Here is a 22,339-nt window from a genome sequence, read left to right on the forward strand (position 1 = left end):
GAAGACATTAGAGACAGAGTTAGTCTGGATCTCTCCCTACAGCTGTCCGTGTCTAGAAGACATTAGAGACAGAGACAGAGTTAGTCTGGATCTCTCCCTACAGCTGTCCGTGTCTAGAAGACATTAGAGACAGAGTTAGTCTGGATCTCTCCCTACAGCTGTCCGGGTCTAGAAGAGAGAGAGTTAGTCTGGATCTCTCCCTACAGCTGTCCGTGTCTAGAAGAGAGAGAGAGTTAGTCTGGATCTCTCCCTACAGCTGTCCGGGTCTAGAAGAGAGAGAGAGTTAGTCTGGATCTCTCCCTACAGCTGTCCGTGTCTAGAAGAGACAGAGAGTTAGTCTGGATCTCTCCCTACAGCTGTCCGTGTCTAGAAGACATTAGAGACAGAGTTAGTCTGGATCTCTCCCTACAGCTGTCCATGTCTAGAAGACATTAGAGACAGAGACAGAGTTAGTCTGGATCTCTCCCTACAGCTGTCCGTGTCTAGAAGACATTAGAGACAGAGTTAGTCTGGATCTCTCCCTAAAGCTGTCCGTGTCTAGAAGACATTAGAGACAGAGACAGAGTTAGTCTGGATCTCTCCCTACAGCTGTCCGTGTCTAGAAGACATTAGAGACAGAGTTAGTCTGGATCTCTCCCTACAGCTGTCCGTGTCTAGAAGACATTAGAGACAGAGTTAGTCTGGATCTCTCCCTACAGCTGTCTGGGTCTAGAAGAGACAGAGTTAGTCTCGATCTCTCCCTACAGCTGTCCGTGTCTAGAAGACATTAGAGACAGAGACAGAGTTAGTCTGGATCTCTCCCTACAGCTGTCTGGGTCTAGAAGAGAGAGAGAGTTAGTCTGGATCTCTCCCTACAGCTGTCTGGGTCTAGAAAAGACAGAGTTAGTCTGGATCTCTCCCTACAGCTGTCCGTGTCTAGCAGACATTAGAGACAGAGTTAGTCTGGATCTCTCCCTACAGCTGTCCGTGTCTAGAAGACATTAGAGACAGAGTTAGTCTGGATCTCTCCCTACAGCTGTCCGTGTCTAGAAGACATTAGAGACAGAGTTAGTCTGGATCTCTCCCTACAGCTGTCCGTGTCTAGAAGACATTAGAGACAGAGACAGAGTTAGTCTGGATCTCTCCCTACAGCTGTCTGGGTCTAGAAGAGAGAGAGAGTTAGTCTGGATCTCTCCCTACAGCTGTCTGGGTCTAGAAGAGACAAAGTTAGTTAGTCTGGATCTCTCCCTACAGCTGTCTGGGTCTAGAAGAGAGAGAGAGTTAGTCTGGATCTCTCCCTACAGCTGTCTGGGTCTAGAAGAGACAAAGTTAGTTAGTCTGGATCTCTCCCTACAGCTGTCTGGGTCTAGAAGACATTAGAGACAGAGTTAGTCTGGATCTCTCCCTACAGCTGTCCGTGTCTAGAAGACATTAGAGACAGAGACAGAGTTAGTCTGGATCTCTCCCTACAGCTGTCTGGGTCTAGAAGAGAGAGAGAGTTAGTCTGGATCTCTCCCTACAGCTGTCTGGGTCTAGAAGAGACAAAGTTAGTTAGTCTGGATCTCTCCCTACAGCTGTCTGGGTCTAGAAGAGACAAAGTTAGTTAGTCTGGATCTCTCCCTACAGCTGTCTGGGTCTAGAAGAGACAAAGTTAGTTAGTCTGGATCTCTCCCTACAGCTGTCTGGGTCTAGAAGAGACAGTGTTAGTCTGGATCTCTCCCTACAGCTGTCTGGGTCTAGAAAAGACAGAGTTAGTCTGGATCTCTCCCTACAGCTGTCCGTGTCTAGCAGACATTAGAGACAGAGTTAGTCTGGATCTCTCCCTACAGCTGTCCGTGTCTAGAAGACATTAGAGACAGAGTTAGTCTGGATCTCTCCCTACAGCTGTCCGTGTCTAGAAGACATTAGAGACAGAGTTAGTCTGGATCTCTCCCTACAGCTGTCCGTGTCTAGAAGACATTAGAGACAGAGACAGAGTTAGTCTGGATCTCTCCCTACAGCTGTCTGGGTCTAGAAGAGAGAGAGAGTTAGTCTGGATCTCTCCCTACAGCTGTCTGGGTCTAGAAGAGACAAAGTTAGTTAGTCTGGATCTCTCCCTACAGCTGTCTGGGTCTAGAAGAGAGAGAGAGTTAGTCTGGATCTCTCCCTACAGCTGTCTGGGTCTAGAAGAGACAAAGTTAGTTAGTCTGGATCTCTCCCTACAGCTGTCTGGGTCTAGAAGACATTAGAGACAGAGTTAGTCTGGATCTCTCCCTACAGCTGTCCGTGTCTAGAAGACATTAGAGACAGAGACAGAGTTAGTCTGGATCTCTCCCTACAGCTGTCTGGGTCTAGAAGAGAGAGAGAGTTAGTCTGGATCTCTCCCTACAGCTGTCTGGGTCTAGAAGAGACAAAGTTAGTTAGTCTGGATCTCTCCCTACAGCTGTCTGGGTCTAGAAGAGACAAAGTTAGTTAGTCTGGATCTCTCCCTACAGCTGTCTGGGTCTAGAAGAGACAAAGTTAGTTAGTCTGGATCTCTCCCTACAGCTGTCTGGGTCTAGAAGAGACAGTGTTAGTCTGGATCTCTCCCTACAGCTGTCTGGGTCTAGAAGATACAGAGTTAGTCTGGATCTCTCCCTACAGCTGTCTGGGTCTAGAAGATACAGAGTTAGTCTGGATCTCTCCCTACAGCTGTCTGGGTCTAGAAGATAGAGTTAGTTGGTCTGGATCTCTCCCTACAGCTGTCTGGGTCTAGAAGAGACAGAGTTAGTCTGGATCTCTCCCTACAGCTGTCTGGGTCTAGAAGAGACAAAGTTAGTTAGTCTGGATCTCTCCCTACAGCTGTCTGGGTCTAGAAGAGACAGAGTTAGTTAGTCTGGATCTCTCGCTCTCTTCCTCTCTCGCTCTGTCCCTTTATTTAATTTCAAAAATTGCTTTATTGGTTTAACGTAACAATGTGCATATAGCCAAATATCGTATTGGTCCCGTAGACATATTTTGCAGGCGTTATTGCTAGGTCCCTATGTGCAGCATGTTAAAGTTGTAGCAAAATAAAGATGTGCGTGTTTCTCCTGGCTGAGGTTATTGGGACCAGATGGCAGAGCTTGTTATTGGGACCAGATCACAGAGCATGTTATTGGGACCAGATCAAAGAGCTTGTTATTGGGACCAGATCACAGAGCTTGTTATTGGGACCAGATCGCTGAGCATGTTATTGGGACCAGATCGCAGAGCATGCTATTGGGACCAGATCGCAGAGCATGCTATTGGGACCAGATCGCAGAGAATGCTATTGGGACCAGATCGCAGAGCATGCTATTGGGACCAGATCGCAGAGCATGTTATTGGAACCAGATCGCAGAGCATGTTATTGGGACCAGATCGCAGAGCTTGTTATTGGGACCAGATCGCAGAGCTTGTTATTGGGACCAGATCGCAGAGCTTGTTATTGGGACCAGATCGCAGAGCGTGTTATTGGGACCAGATCGCAGAGCGTGTTATTGGGACCAGATCGCAGAGCGTGTTATTGGGACCAGATCGCAGAGCGTGTTATTGGGACCAGATCGCAGAGCGTGTTATTGGGACCAGATCTCAGAGCGTGTTATTGGGACCAGATCACAGAGCGTGTTATTGGGACCAGATCACAGAGCGTGTTATTGGGACCAGATCACAGAGCGTGTTATTGGGACCAGATCACAGAGCGTGTTATTGGGACCAGATCACAGAGCGTGTTATTGGGACCAGATCACAGAGCGTGTTATTGGGACCAGATCACAGAGCGTGTTATTGGGACCAGATCACAGAGCGTGTTATTGGGACCAGATCACAGAGCGTGTTAATGGGACCAGATCACAGAGCGTGTTATTGGGACCAGATCACAGAGCAGAGTGTGCTATTGGGACCAGATCACAGAGCAGAGTGTGCTATTGGGACCAGATCACAGAGCGTGTTATTGGGACCAGATTGGGACCAGATCACAGAGCAGAGTGTGCTATTGGGACCAGATTGGGACCAGATCACAGAGTATGTTATTGGGACCAGATCACAGAGCAGAGTGTGCTATTGGGACCAGGTCACAGAGCAGAGTGTGCTATTGGGACCAGATTGGGACCAGATCACAGAGTATGTTATTGGGACCAGATCACAGAGCATGTTATTGGGACCAGATCACAGAGCATGTTATTGGGACCAGATCACAGTGTGTTATTGGGACCAGATCACAGAGCGTGTTATTGGGACCAGATCACAGAGCGTGTTATTGGGACCAGATCACAGAGCGTGTTATTGGGACCAGATTGGGATCAGATCACAGAGCGTGTTATTGGGACCAGATCACAGAGCAGAGTTTGCTGTGTTCTTCCTCTCCTCTTTCTCCTCCTCCGTCCCAGTGAAGCTCTGAGGAATGATAAGCAGGCCCAGGAAGGCTGAACTGTGCAGGGTGGACCATAGAAATACAATGACTAGAGCAGGAATTCCCACTAAAAATCAATGGACGGTGTAGAGAAGACTGGACCCGGGTTTGGAGTTAAGTCCATTACAATTTAGTAGAGTCAGGACGTAAATGGAAATTGAGACTGAAAAGACATGGAATTGACTGAATCGACATGGGATCCCAACCCTGAGTTGGACACTAATGCTAAATAGAATCACGTTTGAAGAACCTGACACAAAGCTAGAGGGATGAATCTGATGAAAATAAAAAGAGAGTAAAGAGGGAAGAATCTTACCGACACCAAAGAGCTCTGTAGCGTTGAACTCATCTGTTCCAGCCAGTAGACTGACCTCAGTGGCGGCTGTCTTGAACACATCTTCAATACCTGCACACAGAGAGATGGTCAGTGAATGATGTAACAGACGAGCTTATCACTTCTACATCTATAATAAAGAGCTGGTCTGCCTTCTTAACCACACTATCAACAAAGGCAGGTCCTGCAGGCCCCTAGTTGTCGCAACTAGACTACTGTTCAGTCGTGTGGTCAGGTGCCACAAACAGTGCAGCACGCGAACTCTTAAATGTACCAGGAGAGCTGCCATGAATAATATGCATGTCAATCTCTCCTGGCTCAAAGTAGAGATTGATTTCATCACTACTTGTATTTGTGTGAAGTATTGACATGTTGAATGCACTGAGCTGTCTGTTTTAAACTACTAGCTCACAGCTCAGACACCCATGCATACCCCACAAGACATGCCACCAGAGGTCTCTTCACAGTCCCCAAGTCCAGAACAGACTATGGGAGGTGCACAGTACTACATAGAGCCATGACTACATGGAACTCTATTCCACAGTACTACATAGAGACATGAATACATGGAACTCTATTCCACAGTACTACATAGAGCCATGACTACATGGAACTCTATTCCACAGTACTACATAGAGCCATGACTACATGGAACTCTATTCCACAGTACTACATAGAGCCATGACGACATGGAACTCTATTCCACAGTACTACATAGAGCCAAGACTACAATGAACTCTATTCCACATCAGGTAACTGATGCAGCAGGAGAATCAGATTAAACACCTTATAGAACAGCGGGGACTGTGAAGCAACACAAACATTGGCACACACACACACACACACACACGGATTTTGTGTTGTAGATATGTGGTAATACAATAGTGGCCTGAGGAAACACAATGAGTTGTGAAAAGTATTGTAATGTTTTAAATTGTATATAACTGCCTTAATGTTGTTGGATAACCGGGAAGAGTAGCTGCTGCCTTGGCAGGAACTAATGGGGATCCATAATAAACCCCATGAAGAGTAGCTGCTGCCTTGGCAGGAACTCATGGGGATCCATAATAAACCCCAGGAAGAGTAGCTGCTGCCTTGGCAGGAACTAATGGGGATCCATAATAAACCCCAGGAAGAGTAGCTGCTGCCTTGGCAGGAACTAATGGGGATCCATAATAAACCCCAGGAAGAGTAGCTGCTGCCTTGGCAGGAACTAATGGGGATCCATAATAAACCCCAGGAAGAGTAGCGATAGACTTTTAAAGGCAATTTCCCCCGACGTTCACAAAGATCACATTGGCTGTAAATGCTGCAGATGTCGATTCAAGTAGAAAACACCTTTAAAAGAACATTTAACTGATGACCAGGGATCCACTAGGAACCAAACACAAGCAAATGGGGAGGGACCTACCTACATTTAAGTCATTTAGCAGACGCTCTTATCCAGAGCGACTTACAAATTGTGACATTCTGACATCCAGTGGAACAGCCACTTTACAATAGTGCATCTAAATCATTAAGGGGGGGGGGGGGTGGTGAGAAGGATTACTTATCCTATCCTAGGTATTCCTTGAAGAGGTGGGGTTACCTGAATTTGTCCATTATAAACTATTGCTTTCATCACAACTGTTTTCTACGGCTTGGACTAATGATTACAACCCTGGATCCACACACACACACACACACACACAAACCCTCCCTCCTTACCTGGGCAGGGTGGCATGTCACAGGTGCGTGACTCTGTGGCGCTGCAGGCGTAACCACATGACCTGATCCTCTTCTGGTTCCCGTTCCCACAGGTTACACTGCATGGAGACCAGTTACTCCATCCACCGTCTCCATCTATATAGTCTGGGGGGGGGCAGAAAGAAAGCAAGAGAGAGAAACACAGAGAGAAAAAGAGGGAGAGAGAGGGAGAAGGTGAAAGTGGGAAACAGAGAAAACACTGTCAATATAAGGCAGTACACAGAGTAGCCAAATAGAAAAGGGAGCGAGCCAGGGCATTCTGGGCTTTTAAGGGGTCGTCTAATATTGTTTTCGAACAAGCTCTCTTTTGGTGGCCTCTGATAAATTCTAACGCCTTGATTCCATCCTAAATACACAGCTAAATGTTTAAATACTTTAATGAGTTTACCTACCAGATTGGTGAAATTAGCTGTGATTTTACAACAACAAAAAATGACTGAAAATGTATGAATTCAGTGTATTGTTAGTTGTTTTTGGTCCAGGTCTTTATGTTCAGGACTATTTTCTAAGTAAGAAAACATGAATCCTTTAACATTAAATCCATCTTCTCTTGAGATTAAAGTCACATGTACAGTTTTACTGCAAGATATGAATTTGGATATGAAGTTCTTTGTATTATGCATTTTTTTAAATATATTTTTTTTTAAATATCAGTTCAATCACTGAAGGAATTTCAGTATTTTCTAATCTATTCGTGAATGGCAGTATGTCATTTATTCATAAAATTAATTGTTTAGCAACTGAGCTACAGATTTCGTCTTGAAGAGTCTGCAAACTTCCAGAAGAATGAAGCAGGTGTTAAACGAACAGCAGTTGACTACTCCATTGTCGACACTTTAATCAATTGGCCTATATCAATATCTTTAACAATACCACCCAAGTATTATTTTAGAACTTTCAACATATTTAATTTGATCTTTTATTAATTATGAATAATAATAAATAAATAAATAAATATATATATATATATTTATGCCATTGCCCCTTTAAGATGTCATTCTGCCTAAACCTTGAAACTCTGATGCGTTTAAAATGATGCCACGCCTACAACTGCAGGAGTTGAGAAATAAACGTGGTTGCACTGGAAAGCTGAAATCTCCCTCTGTTTAACGATGGCAATTAAACATCTGTCTGATTTCCTGTTTGTCACACATTTTGATGGCAGAGGAAAAGTACACGTGGGCAGGTCTAGCATATAATAAGGTCTAGCGTATAATAAGGTCTAGCTTATTCAAAGTGCGCCTCGGCAGAAATATTTTTTTCATGTTCCATATTCTTTTAAATGAAAAGAAACCTAGTCAATCTATGAAGTGGGAAAAAAAGTTGCCGGAAGATAAGTTTGTGAGCGTCTGTTTAGTCTACGTACGGCTCTAAGGGAAAATAAGTTGGTGAGCGTCTGTTTAGTCTACGTACGGCTCTAAGGGAAAATAAGTTTGTGAGCGTCTGTTTAGTCTACGTACGGCTCTAAGGGAAAATAAGTTGGTGAGCGTCTGTCTAGTCTACGTACGGCTCTAAGGGAAAATAAGAAAAGAAAAGGCTGCGGCCACGTTAAGATTTTCTGTCCAAAATTCCGGGTTCAGATTAGAGGTTAGAGGTTAATAGTCAGTAGCTGGAGGCTATTCAGGGCAGGAGGCTGACGAGGGAGATCCTCTGAGATGAGTCCAATGAGGAACTTGATATTTTTGACCGTCTCCGTGGCAACCCCGTTGATGAGGATGGGGGTGTGTCCAGCCTGGTTCATCCACAATCAGATCCTTTGTTTTGCTGATGTTGAGGAAGAGGTTGTTTACTTGGCACCACGTCCGTCAGAGTGCCTACCTCCTCCCTCTAGTCGTTGTTGGTGATCAGGACTACTACTGTCATGTCGTCAGCTAACTTGATAATGGAGTTGGAACTGTGAGGCCAGTCAGTTGTGGGGAAACAGGGCGTAAAAAAGAGGGGGCTGAGGACACACCCTTGTGGGGCCCCTGAGTTGATAATCAGTGTCGGAGGTAATTTTGCCTACCTTCCCCACCTTGGGGTGATCTGTCAGGAAGTCTAGGACCCAGTTGCATAGGGAGGAGTTCAGACCCAGGGCCGTGTGCTTTGTGCTAAGACGACACTATGGTATTGAAAGCTGAGCTGTGGTCGAAGAAAAGCATCCTCACATATGCATTCCTTTTGTCCAGGTGGGTGAGGGCAGTGTGCGGTAATATGGCGATTGCTTCATTCGTGGATCTATCAGGGCAGTAGATGTATTGGAGAGGATTGAGTGTGTCAGGGAGGGAGGAGGTCTAAGCACGTCCTGGTGAAGGAAGCTACAGTAGTCATTAGTAGTCAGTAGTCATTTCGGTTACTTTCCCTTTCATGGGCGCTGGGATGATAGTGGACATCTTGAAGCAGGATAACGGCTTTCACGAGAGAGAGATTGAAAATGTCAGAGAACACAACAGCTGGTCTGTACATGCTCTGGAGGACACGGCTAGAGATGCCATCTGGCGCGGCAGACCTTAAGAGAGGGTGAACACGTTTGAAAGACTTCCATACGTCCTCTGTGGAGACCGTCAGTACGTAGCCCTCATTATCCTCAAGGGGCTTCGGCTGCTCAGTCGTTGTTGTGCTTGAAGAGAAAAAGGTGTTTGGCTCGTCTGGTAGGGTGGTGTTGGTGACCGCGATGTAGCTAACTTTCTTTTTGTAATCCGTGATCGTTAGGAGCCCATGCCACATGACCGACCCGCTGAATTGTTCTTCCACTTTGTCCCGATATTTGTGTTTCGCGATCTTGATCTGCGTAGGTTGTATTAGTACTTTAAACTATTGTCCCGTCGCGCATATATATATATATATATATATACACACACACACACACACACACACACACTTTTTTTTAACACCAAATACAAACATACAAACAATTTACAGACTAAAACAAAGATTACATCTCCTCTGTCCAGACCCACATGCTCCATTCTAGTACCTGGTCACTCCTCCATCCCCCAGTGTGGTCGTAGTCTAACTATACTCCAGGGCAGAGTTTCAGTTTTATCAATTACAAACATACCTGGAAGTATTTGGCAAGAAAATAGATTTTCCAGGAAAGCTTCTGACGCAACACAACTTAATGTGCTGCTTTGCCAAGTTCTACATTGGGAGGTTGGTGGGTCCTGGGCACTTAACTCTCTGTAATACTCTCAAATGAAGTGTAAAAAAAAACACTCATCTTGGCACAAGTCACATTCAAATGAGTCCCGGGGCTGATTTTTTCTGACTGTTAATGTGTTGTTTGGAAATGGGGCTGAAATGGCAAGAAATTCCCTTTCGTTCCAATGATCATTGAAGTTTAATGAAAATACATGGAAACATTTCCTCTGGTTGAACTGAGTACTAAACTATTTACATTAAACTTATGGCACACACGAGCGCACGTGCACGCACACACACACATATGCACACACACCACCCCCTAACCACCTCACCAACATCTGCCACACATTGTCTTAATTTCACAGATTAAAGTCTAGATAGCAGCGTAGCCCCTTCCTTTTCCCCCCTGCCACTACAGCCCCGTACACAAATTACACTTAAAGCGCACTAGTCACAGCTCTCACAGAAACACAGAACAGCCCACTCAGCAGGACCAGCAGCACAGAACCATATTTTATAAGAGCTTAGTGAGAGCGGGGTCATTTTTCATACAACCTTCCCACAATGTTCTGGGAAAGGTGCAGGATACCCAGCTAACACATAACGTTCTGAGAACCATATGTTTCTGATGTGCTAATGTGCTTGCATGATTAATCCCTAAGAAAATTAATTTCTATGTGTCAAATAGAATCAAATTTTATTAGTCACAAGCGCCAAATACAACAGGTGTAGACCTAGTGAAATGCTTACTTACGAGCCCCAAACCAACAATGCAGTTTAACCTTTTTGTGATAGGGGGCAGCATTTTCACTTTTGGATCAATAGCGAACTGCCTCCTACTCTGACCCAGATGCTAATATATGCATAGTATTATTACAATTGGATAGAAAACCATCTGAAGTTTCTAAAACTGTTTGAATGATGTCTGTGAGTATAACAGAACGCATATGGCAGGCGAAAATCTGAGAGAAATCCAACCAGGAAGTAGGACATCTGAGGTTTGTAGTTTTTCAAAACTTGGCCTACCGAATACACATTGAGATATGGATAAAGTTGCATTTCCACTAGATGTCAACCGTCTTTTGAAACTTGAATGAGGCTTCTGCTATAAAGGAGGGGCTCATTAGACCTCTTTGAGTCAGTAGTCTGGCAGAGTGCCTTGGTCTCATGACGCGCGCTCCCTACAGAGTTACCTCTCGTAACTCTCGTAAGGAATACTCCGGATGGAACATTATTGATGTTTTATGTTAAAAACATCCGAAAGATTGATTCCATACATTGTTTGACATGGATGATGTGCCTGCACCTCGTGAAGATGGATTACTGGGCTGAACATGCTAACAACAAGTGGCTATTTGGACATAAATGATGGAACTTCATGGAACAAATCATTCATTTATTGTCGAATTGGGATTCCTGGGAGTGCCTTCTGATGAAGATCATCAAAGGTAAGTGAATATTTATGGTGTTGTTTCTAACTTTGTTGATTCCAAAATGGCAGATATTCCTCTGTTTTGGGTTCTGAGCACCGTTCTCAGATTATGCTTTTTACGTAGAGTTTTTTTTAAATCTGACACATTAAAGAGAAGTGTATTTTTAATTCTGTGAATAACACTTGTATCTTTTATCAATGTTTATTATGAGTATTTCTGCAAAATCACCAGATGTTTTGGAATCAAAACATGACTGCATGTAAGGCGCCAATGTAAACACATGTTTTTATATAAATATGCACATTATCAAACAAAACACAGTGAGGGAAAAAAGTATTTGATCCCCTGCTGATTTTGTCCTTTTGCTGATTTTGTACTTTTGCCCACTGACAAAGAAATTATCCGTCTAATTTTAATGGTATGTTTATTTGAACAGTGAGGGACAAATAACAAAACAAAAAAGATAACATTTTTATAAATGGATTCGCATTGTAATAAGGGAAATAAGTATTGGACCCCAACCTCTCAATCAGAAAGATTTCTGACCCCCAGGTGTCTTTTATACAGGTAACGAGCTGAGATTAGGAGCACACTCTTAACCTCTTGAAACTAGGAGGCACTATTTTCATTTTTGGAAAAATAACATTCCCAAAGTAAATGGGCTATTTCTCAGGACCAGATGCTGGAATATGTATATAATTGACATCTTAGCACACTCTAAAGTTTCCAAAACTGTAAAAATATTGTCTGTGAGTATAACATAACTGATATTGCAGGCGAAAGCCTGAGAAAAATCCAATCAAGAAGTGACTCTTATTTTGAAACCCCTGTCTTTCTATGCATCTCTATTGTCCATTGAAAGGGATATCAAACAGATTCCTTTTTCCATGGCTTCCCTAATGTGTCTACAGCCACTAGACATAGTTTCAGGCTTTTATTTTGAAAAATGAGCGTGAACGACAACATTGCGTCAGTGGTCAGGTGGTGACTCTCAGTGATTTGTGCATAATAGACAAAGGTGGCCATTGTTCCTCTCACTCCTACTGAAAAGCCAATTGTTTGCCAAGTTTCTGTCGATATTATGGATCTAACTTGGAGGTTTTTTGACTTGGCTATGACCTAACATAATCATATGTTGTGCTTTCGCTGTAAAGCATTTTTGAAATCGGACATGATGGGTAGATTAACAAGATGTTTATCTTTCATTTGCTGTGTTGGACTTGTTAATGTGTGAAAGTCCCATATTTCAAAAAAATATTTTTGAATTTCGCGTGCTGCCTTTTCAGCGGAATGTTGTTAAGGGGTTCCGCTAGCGCTAGAAAGGTTAAAAAAATAGATAAGAATAAGAGATAATAGTAATGAGTAATTAAAGAGCAGCAGTGAAATAACAATATACAGTTGAAGTCGGAAGATTAAATACAACCCATTTTCTTGGTAACAAACTATAGTTTTGGCAAAGTCGGTTAGGACATCTACTTTTGTGCATGACACAAGTAATGTTTCCAACAATTGTTTACAGACAGATTATTTAATTTATAATTCACTGTATCACAATTCCAGTTGGTCAGATGTTTACATACACTAAGTTGACTGTGCCTTTAAACAGCTTGGAAAATTTCAGAAAATTTTGTCATGGCTTTAGAAGCTTCCAATAGGCTACTTTACATAATTTGAGTCAATTGGAGGTGTACCTGTGGATGTATTTCAAGGCTTAACTTCAAACTCAGTGCCTCTTTGCTTGACATCATAGGAAAATCAAAAGAAATCAGTCAAGATTGGTTTATCCTTGGGAGCAATTTCCAAACGCCTGAAGGTACCAAGTTCATCTGTACAAACAATAGTACACAACTATAAACACCATGGGAACATGCAGCCGTCACACCGCTCAGGAAGGAGACGTGTTCTTTCTCCTAGAGATGAACATACTTTGGTGCGAAAAGTGCAAATCAATCGCAGAACAACAGCAAAGGCCCTTGTGAAGATGCTGGTGGAAACAGGCACAAAAGTATCTATATCCACAGTAAAACGAGTCCTATCAACATAACCTGAAAGGCCGCTCAGCAAGGAAGAAGCCACTGCTCCAAAACCACTGCTCCAAAACCACCATAAAAAAGCCAGGCTAAGGTTTGCAACTGCACATGGGGACAAATATTGTATTTTTTGGAGAAATGTCCTCTGGTCTGATGAAACAAAAATAGAACTGTTTGGCCATAATGACCACCGTTATGTTTGGAGGATAAAGGGGGAGGCTGGCAAGCCGAAGAACACCATCCCAACCATGAAGCACGGGGGTGGCAGCATCATGTTGTGGGGGTGCTTTACTGCAGGAGGGACTGGTGCACTACACAAAATATGTGGCATCATGAAAATAATGTGGATATATTGAAGCAACATCCCAAGACATCAGTCAGGAAGTTAAAGCCTGGTTGCAAATGGGTCTTCCAAATGGACAATGACTTCAAGCATACTTCCAAAGTTGTGACAAAATGGTCAAGGTATTGGAGTGGCCATCACAAATCCCAGACCTCAATCCTATAGAACACTTGTGGGCAGAACTTAAAGTGTGTGCAAGCAAGGAGGCTTACAAACCTATCCGTCTCAGTTACACCAGCTCTGTCAGCAGGAATGAGCCAAAATTCACCCAACTTATTATGGAAAGCTGGTGGAAGGCTACGAGTAACGAGTAACGACCCAAGTTAAACTATTTAAACTATCCTCGTAATAATTTGATAAATAGAACCGGAGGGAACGCTGAAGTACTGAAATTCCCACAGAAGAAAGTTCTCTGAACTATTTAAGAACATTCCCAACGTCAAACCAGTTGGAGAACATTCCTAGACCATTACCAAAATTGAAACAAAATTGAAATGAAATTAGCTATGTTCAAACGTTCAGGAAACATTCTGTTAAAGTAATGAAATGCTAAGAAAAGAAAATGTGCCAAGAATGCTTGGCTTTGGAACAACTATCCTGCACCATTCTCCAGAACGTTGTGGGAAGGTTGTATGCAAAATAACCATAGGACAAACCACGCTCTAAGAAACATATGGTTCTCAGAACATTATGTGCTTGCTGGGTAGTGCACTATATAGGGAATAGTGTGCCATTTGGGAAGCATCCTGATTTGGCCCTGTTCCTGTCGGAGGACTTTGATGTTCGAGAGGTGTCTAATCTGTCACGCACACACACAATGGACAAATCCATCTGATGAAACTAAAGAGTCTTTCATTTGACCCTGCTGGTCATCTATGAACGTTTGAACATCTTGGCCGTGTTCTGTTATAATCGCCACCTGGCACAGCCAGAAGAGGACTGGCCACCCCACATAGCCTGGTTCCTCTCTAGGTTTCTTCCTAGGTTCTGGCCTTTCAAGGGAGTTTTTCCTAGCCACCGTGCTTCTACATCTGCATTGCTTGCTGTTTGGGGTTTCAGGCTGGGTTTCTGTACAGCACTTTGAGATATCAGCTGATGTACGAAGGGCTATATAAATACATTTGATTTAAGGCTTCAATCATACACCCGCTTTCTGTGTCAAACACGCTTGCACACTTAGAATACACATGCACATATATACACATACACACAGCCCTTAACAAACACACACGTACTCTTGCCGTCAGTCCCCCTCACACTACACTCACCATATTCAGCCTGAACCTTGCTGGCACGTCCTCCTCCTGCGCCTCCTCTCCTCTCCCAGCCTTCTAGTGGTTTTAGGAAGTTACTATCCTCTGTGTTACTGCCACTTGTTACTCCTCCTCTGTAGGTGGGCTGCTGCTCCCTAGCCTGCTCCTTGGGTCGACGTGGGGTCAAGACCGAAGAAGAAGAGGAGGAGGAGGATGAAGAGGTGGTTTGCCACCAGTTTCTCCAGTTGGTAGCGGCCAAACCTGGTTTGTTCTCCTTCAGGCCTTTCTCATGCTCCGCCCCGTCTAGATCGTCCACCACCTCTATGGTCACCTGGAGGGGAGGGAGAAGAGGGGAAGGAGAGGGAGAGGGAGGAGCAGGGTCCAAGGTAAGTGTGTCTGTCTGGAGTGTATCTGTATGTCTGTTGGGAGGGCAACAACATTCTCTCAGATCTAACATTAAAAATAATTGATTGATTTAGACGTGAAATCAGTCTTGATACAATTGTACATTGTCAAGAATTTGATGCATTGTTTACTTCTCATGTGTTACCATCCAGCCTGTTATCCTCACTAGGGTATGTGTGATGGTAGCGTCCCACCTGACCAACATCCAGTGAAATTGCAGAGCGCCAAATTCAAAAACATACAAGTGTTATACATAAATTTAAAGACTTCTTGTTAATCCAGCCGCTGTGTCAGGTTTCAAAAAGGCTTTACAGCGAAAGCAAACCATGCCATTATTTGAGGACAGCGCCCAGCAGACAAATCATTACATACAGTTACCAGCCAAGTAGTAGTAGTCACAAAAGTCAGAAATAACGATAAAATGAATCACTTACCTTTGATGATCTTCATATGGTTGCACTCACAAGACTCCCAATTACTCAGTAAATGTTCATTTTGTTCGATAAAGTCCCTCTTTATATCCAAAAATCTCAGTTTTGTTCAGTAATCCACAGGCTCAAAGGCAGTCACAACAGGCAGATGAAAAATCCAAAAAGTAAAGTAATGTTTATAATCAATCCTAGTTGTTGTCTGTCATAATAATCAATAACAAAAGCTTTGTCAATATAAAAGGAAAACTAGGCAGGCATGCTCTCGGTCGCGCACATGATAAACCTCTGGGACACTGCAGTGTCCACTCATTCAGAGTGGTCTTACTCCCTCAATTTTCAGAATACAAGCCTGAAACAATTTCTAAAGACTGTTGACATCTAGTGGAAGCCATAGGAAGTGCAATTTGAGTCCTAAGTCATTGGAATCTGTATAGGCAGTCTATGGAAAACTACAAACATAAAAAAAATCCCACTTCCTGGATGGATTTCTCAGGTTTTCGCCTACCATATCAGTTTTGTTATACTCACAGACATTATTTTAACAGTTGTGGAAACTTTAGAGTGTTTTCTATCCAAATCTACAAATTATATGCATATCCTAGCTTCTGGGCCTGAGTAACATGCAGTTTACTCTGGGCGCGCATTTTATCCGGATTTCAAAATACTGCTCCCTACCCTAGAGAAGTTATATTCCAGACACAAAACACAAAACACCAGTCTGTCTAGCCTAGCCTAGCCTGTTATATTCCAAACACAAAACACCATTCTGTCTAGCCTAGCCTAGCCTGTTATATTCCAAACACAAAACACCAGTCTGTCCAGCCTGTTACATTCCAGACACAAAACAACAGTCTGTCTGGTCTAGTTTTGATACTTTGAGGAATAAAATACAAATCAAGAGTAAAAAGGTCAACTCCCTGAGCAGTCCCACTGAGCCTACACTATAGTCCTGACTCATTGGTTCATTCCCCTCGTTTTCAAGTGTACCTCGTGACTCACTGGTCTGGTATCTCTGGTAAAATGGGAGGTTAGCTTCCTTGTCAATTAGGCTAGCTAGCTTCCTAAAAAGGAGATTGTCACAACACTGCCACATAGCAATAAACAACTTAGTTTTCATTTCATTCAAATAAGAGCAACTTGAAGCATTTCGATCCGTTGTGCGAGGGGAGGATATATTGGAGTTTTTTGCTAGCTAGCTAGTTTTAGTCTTCAAGAAGCTAGGAAAACAACCTCAAATTCTGACATTTGTGTCCCCACTAAAGGCTGTGGTGGACAGAGGAACAAATCCGCGAGGCTACAGCCCTGGGTCTCAGAGTGATGGTTGTGAAGGAAGACAAGAACGTTATATGGGAGGGTGCATGATACCTTTTCTTTGGAAGTCTGGAGAGCTGGTTGGGGAAGATCGGGAAAGATGGGTTTGGCCTCAGTCCTATACAGCTCCAAAATCATCTGAATTGTTGTGGATTAAGTCCATATGACCTACATATGGTATACTCTTACCAAAAAAGGTTATGTATGGAACCAACATTTTTCTTTTCATATATATACACACACACACACACACACACAGTGGGGAGAACAAGTATTTGATAACCTGCAAAATCGACAGTGTTTCCTACTTACAAAGCATGTAGAGGTCTGTCATTTTTTTTATCATAGGTACACTTCAACTGTGAGACGGAATCTAAAACAAAAATCCAGAAAATCACATTGTATGATTTTTAAGTTATTAATTTGCATTTTATTGCATTAAAAGACACGGCTTTTGTGGAGCGATGGGTAACGATGCTTCGTGGGTGACTGTTGTTGATGTGTGCAGAAGGTCCCTGCTTTGCGCCCGGGCAAGGGGACGGTCTAAAGTTATACTGTTACTGTTACATCAACAACAGTCACCCTCGAAGCGTCGTTACCCATCGCTCCACAAAAGCCACGGCCCAGAGCAAGTGACCGTCATTGAAAATAAGAATTTGTTCTTAACTGACTTGCCTTGTTAAATAAAGGGAAATAAAATATATATATTTTTAAATGGTGTAACTCGGGCAGTTGTTGTTGCCATCCTGTATCTGTCCCACAGGTGTGATGTTCGGATGTACCGATGCTGTGCAGGTGTTGTTACAAGTGGTCTGCCACTGCGAGGACAATCAGCTGTCCATCCTGTCTCCCTGTTGCGCTGTCTTAGGTGTCTCACAGTACGGACATTGCAATTTATTGCCCTGGCCTCATCTGCAGTCCTTATGCCTCCTTGCAGCATGTCTAAGGCACGTTCACGCAGATGAGAAGGGACCCTGGGCATCTTTCTTTTGGTGTTTTTCTGAGTCAGTAGAAAGGCCTCTTTAGTGTCCTAAGTTTTCATAAGTGTGACCTTAATTGCCTACCGTCTGTAAGCTGTTAGTGTCTTAACGACCGTTCCACAGGTGCATGTTTATTAATTGTTTATGGTTCATTGAACAAGCATGGGAAACAGTGTTTAAACCCTTTATAATGAAGATCTGTGAAGTTATTTGGATTTTTACAATTAACTTTGAAAGACAGGGTCCTGAAAAAGGGACGTTTATTTTTTTGAATTTAATTGAATTGTTGAGAGAAAGGGTAGTGATGTCCACCAGAGTATCCTGCCTCTTCCTGTTTGCTCTTCCTGCCTCTGTTTACAAGGAGGGACAGTGTTACCTGTCTGTTTACAAGGAGGGACAGTGCTACCTGTCTGTTTACAAGGAGGGACAGTGTTACCTGTATGTTGGGGTTCTGTCTGTTTATATCAGCCTTGGAGAGGTCAGGGAAGTTGCTGAGGTCCAGGAGGAAGGCCCCAGGCCTGTATCTCTGCAGGCTACCTCCGGTAGCCTGACTCGGGGCCCAGGGGAGGGCAGCAGGCCTCTGGGCTGACTGGGGCTCTGATCCTCTCCGCTTCCCTGGACCCTGCTGGGCTAACAAACTGCTCTCTGTTCTGACATTATTCTAGATGGGGGGAGAGAAAGAGAGATTTGATGTTATGATATTTGTGAATGTAATCAAACCAAACTGCGCCAAATACAACAAGTGTAAACTTTACCATGAAATGCTTACTGACAAGCCCTTAACCAACAGTGCAGTTCAAGAAGACGAAAATATTTACCAAATAGGATACAATAAAAAGTAACACAATAAGAATAACGAGACTATATACAGGGGTCACCGGCAGGGGTCACCGGTACTGAGTCAGTGCGCGGGGGTACAGGTTGGTAGAGGTCATCTGTACATGTAGGTGGGGGGGGGGGGGTGACTGCATACTGTGCTAGGGCAGTCGGTAGAGCATGGCGCTTGCAACGCCAAGCTTCGTGGGTTCGATTCCCGCTGGGGCCACCCATATGTAAAAGTAGTGGCCCCAGCCGACTTGTAAGTCGCTTTGGACAAAAGCGTCTGCTAAATGGGATATATTATAATCATTGTGTCCTAGGATTATGGGAGCAAATATTACACTTTTTACTACATAAATCACAAGTGAATTTGGCCCAATACTTTTGGTCCCCTAAAATGGGGGAGTTGTGTACAAAAAAGTGCTGTAATTTCTAAACGGTTCACCCAATAAGGATAGAAATACCCTCAAATGAAAGCTGACAGTCTGCAATTTAACCTTACAGTCGTTATATAATTTCCAATCCAAAGTGCTGAAATACAAAACAACAAGAAATATGTCCCTGTCCCCAATACTTTTAGAGCTGACTGTATTTATTTAGGGCAATCAGTTTAACCTTCCTTAAACCAACAGAGAGAACCATATCTCTTATTCTCAGTTGTCCTGTAATTTCTGTGCCTGTTTGATGGATGGGGGTCAGTCTGTACCTCTACACCTGGCCCCCCACAGAGACCAGTTATGATCTAAGATAATTTCTGACATTTAGATCAGAATGAATAAGGTTATATTTAACAGATCCTCTGAAGCGCTTTGTGGATACGGGCCCTGGCCTCCCCCTTTAGATCTATCTTTACCTCTGTACCCACTATAGAGGACCACTTAGCTACATCAGATTGATCCCCCTCCCCAAGCTAGGCCACCTCTTTACTCACAACACATCAGCTAAAGCCCACAGAGCAAGTACCTGTGACAGGGCTATTCCCAATCGGTTCTCTATCCTCGTCCTGTCCTGTGTTATTTCATTTTCTTTGATGGTTTCATTTCTGTCTAAAATACTATGGTCCTGCTCTGTCCACACTAATTAGAGTTGGTGGTTTCTACTACATTTACATTTACATTTAAGTCATTTAGCAGACGCTCTTATCCAGAGCGACTTACAAATTGGTGAATTCACCTTCTGACATCCAGTGGAACAGCCACTTTACAATAGTGCATCTAGAAGTGGATCTGGTACACTCCACAGAGCAGGGCTTTACAGAAGAGTGGCCAGAAAAAAAGCTATTGCTTAAAGAAAAAAATAAGCAAACACATTTGATGTTCGCCACAAAGCATGTGGGAGACTCCCCAAACATATGGATGAAGGTACTCTGGTCAGATGAGTCTAAAATTGAGCTTTTTGGCCATCAAGGACAATGTCTGGCGTAAACCCAACACCTCTCATCTCCCCGAGAACACTATCCCACAGAGAAGCATCATACTGTGGGGATGTTTTTCATCGTCAGGGACTGGGAAACTGGTCAGAATTGAAGGAATGATGGATGGCGCTAAATACAGGGAAATTCTTGAGGGAAAGATTGCATGTCCTCCTGTGCAGGAAAATTGTAATCAATAAAAGAGTGATCAAATTAAGACCCTACATCTGTACTAATATGGTATTTTCAAAGATATTTATATACAGTACCAGTCAAAAGTTATGAAAACACATATGGAATTATGTAGTAACCAAAAAAGTGTATATATATATATATTTTGTATTTGAGATTCATCAAAGTAGCTGCCCTCTGTCCTGTGCACTGTGGCTATTTTAGATGTGCAGCTCGACCCATAGAACTGGAATGACTGATTTTAGAATGGATATAATTCTAATTCTAGAACAGGGTCAGGTCCATTGGTGGATATCAGTTCAATTGATTCTGATGATGGGGAGTCCTAAATATGTCTACGGTAATAAATCATACTGACCTGGTTAAAACAGGTGGAGACAAGGGTCAGCGTGAACAAACAGACACATTTCCAGTCATCAAAGGGGATTAAATGTGATGGATTTGAGTTCAAATGGGGAGACAAAGAGAGGTTTTATTTTGCCTGTAAAGCTGCAGTATAACAGTGGTTTTAAAGTAAAGGCAGCAACAGTGCGGTGTAAAATTGTGGGAGAGAGAGAGCTTTCCAACAGAAGGGCTAACTATAAATAGTAAAGTATTAACTAAAAATGTCATGTGAAACCAGAAAGCCAATCAGAACAGAGTGTTCCTTCTGGCTACAGGCCACACCATTGGGATGTGGTGGGAAGGGTGGGTACCTCTCTCCCCATCCCCAAGTAGGAGACTTGGGTGACTTTGATGACAAGAGTAGTGCCTGCAGCTAAGGCATGGAATCCCCATGGAACCCCCAACTATGATGAAGGTGAGTGGACTATGACCCCGTGACCCCTCTCTCCATTTCACCTCTTACTACCAGCCTCTCCTAGTGGAGACTATTGTGTGTGTGTGTGTTCCATTTCACCTCCTCCAGGCCTCTCCCAGGGGAAAGAGGCTCTATGAATTGACTGATAGACTGTCTCTTTATACTGTATATCAGGGGTACTCAAGTGCTATTTGAGAAGGTCTGGTCACACACACTTCCTAGGTGGCAGGAGATCTGGATGGATAATGTCATTTACCGCTGTCGTAACAAACCCCCACCTCGCAACCCCAAACTGTTAAACGCCTCTTGTCGGCAGAGAGAAAATCGAACAGTTCTGCCAGGTGAACAGACACAACCGAAATTAAACACCTACAACCAACATGGGGAAAACAGGCTACCTAAGTGTGATTCTCAATCAGAGACCACGAACGACACCTGCCTCTGATTGAGAACCATACTAGGCCAAACACATAGAAATATAACATAGAAAAAAGAACCGAGACTACCCACCAACTCACGCCCTGACCAACCTAACACAAATACATAAAAAAGGAACTAAGGTCAGAACGTGACAGTGAAGACATCACTATGAAATAACACATTATTCTGCAATGTAGAAAATAGTAAACAATAATGAAAAACACTTGAATGAGTAGGTTTTCTAAAACTTTTGACTGTTAGATATTATTTTGGGACCCGTGGTCCGTTTTGACACCGTTCTGGGTCTGGATCCGATCAGCCAGTTGAGTTTGGGGGCTGTATATCATAAACCCCAAACCTCAATGACCCTCTGGGAATGTGTTCATTCACAATATATCATGTCTGTTATCCAACTCTGTGGTCATTTAAATAGACCCGTTGCACTTCCCATTTCAGACCCAATGTGTTACAGAAGCATTTCTGGAAAGGACTGTGGATCCCATAGAATACAAGTTACAGGCTTATTCCCATTTTGATATTGAGCCCTAAACCCAAACTCAATAGCCTAAAGAGTCCCTGCAATGTATACTGCACTGCAGATTCCGACTGAATAGAATAATTAAATAGCACTCACCTCTGCAATCACTGTATACTGCTGATCCTGGCTCAAAGTTAAATTCCCTTGATTCAGCGGGCTGCTCCTTAACACCGTAATATGTAAGGTAAGAAGTAGAAGTCCTAAAAGCAACAACAGTTCTGCCGCCAATCGAACCATCTTTTTCACTCGACCCGTCTTGGGTCCCTGCGGTGTGACAGGGGGTCCGCCGCCAACTCCTCCCGCTCCAGACACTCCAAGCTCCGGATCCGCTGCGGGCGAGGAGTCACAACACCACTTCGGAGCCACTTCGAGGTTCAGAAGTACACTTTTAATGGGAAAGGG

The 22,339-nt window shown here is 43.4% G+C and overlaps 1 protein-coding gene across 1 annotated transcript; it reads right to left on the minus strand.

The window, feature by feature from the left end:
• Nucleotides 1–4,290: 4,290 nt before the first annotated feature.
• LOC135545395 (isthmin-1-like) lies at nucleotides 4,291–22,258 on the minus strand. The gene is made up of 6 exons (XM_064973002.1): nucleotides 22,034–22,258; nucleotides 18,195–18,419; nucleotides 14,647–14,962; nucleotides 6,411–6,554; nucleotides 4,686–4,775; nucleotides 4,291–4,418 (listed from the first exon to the last, which is right to left on the minus strand). The coding sequence occupies exons 1-6, from the start codon at nucleotides 22,172–22,174 to the stop codon at nucleotides 4,291–4,293; spliced, it is 1,044 nt and encodes a 347-aa protein (XP_064829074.1). The 5' UTR covers nucleotides 22,175–22,258.
• Between the last annotated feature and the right edge of the window lie 81 nt (nucleotides 22,259–22,339).

The sequence above is a fragment of the Oncorhynchus masou genome, chromosome 9 (assembly GCF_036934945.1).
Source record: "Oncorhynchus masou masou isolate Uvic2021 chromosome 9, UVic_Omas_1.1, whole genome shotgun sequence".
Classification (NCBI taxonomy): Eukaryota; Metazoa; Chordata; class Actinopteri; order Salmoniformes; family Salmonidae; genus Oncorhynchus; species Oncorhynchus masou.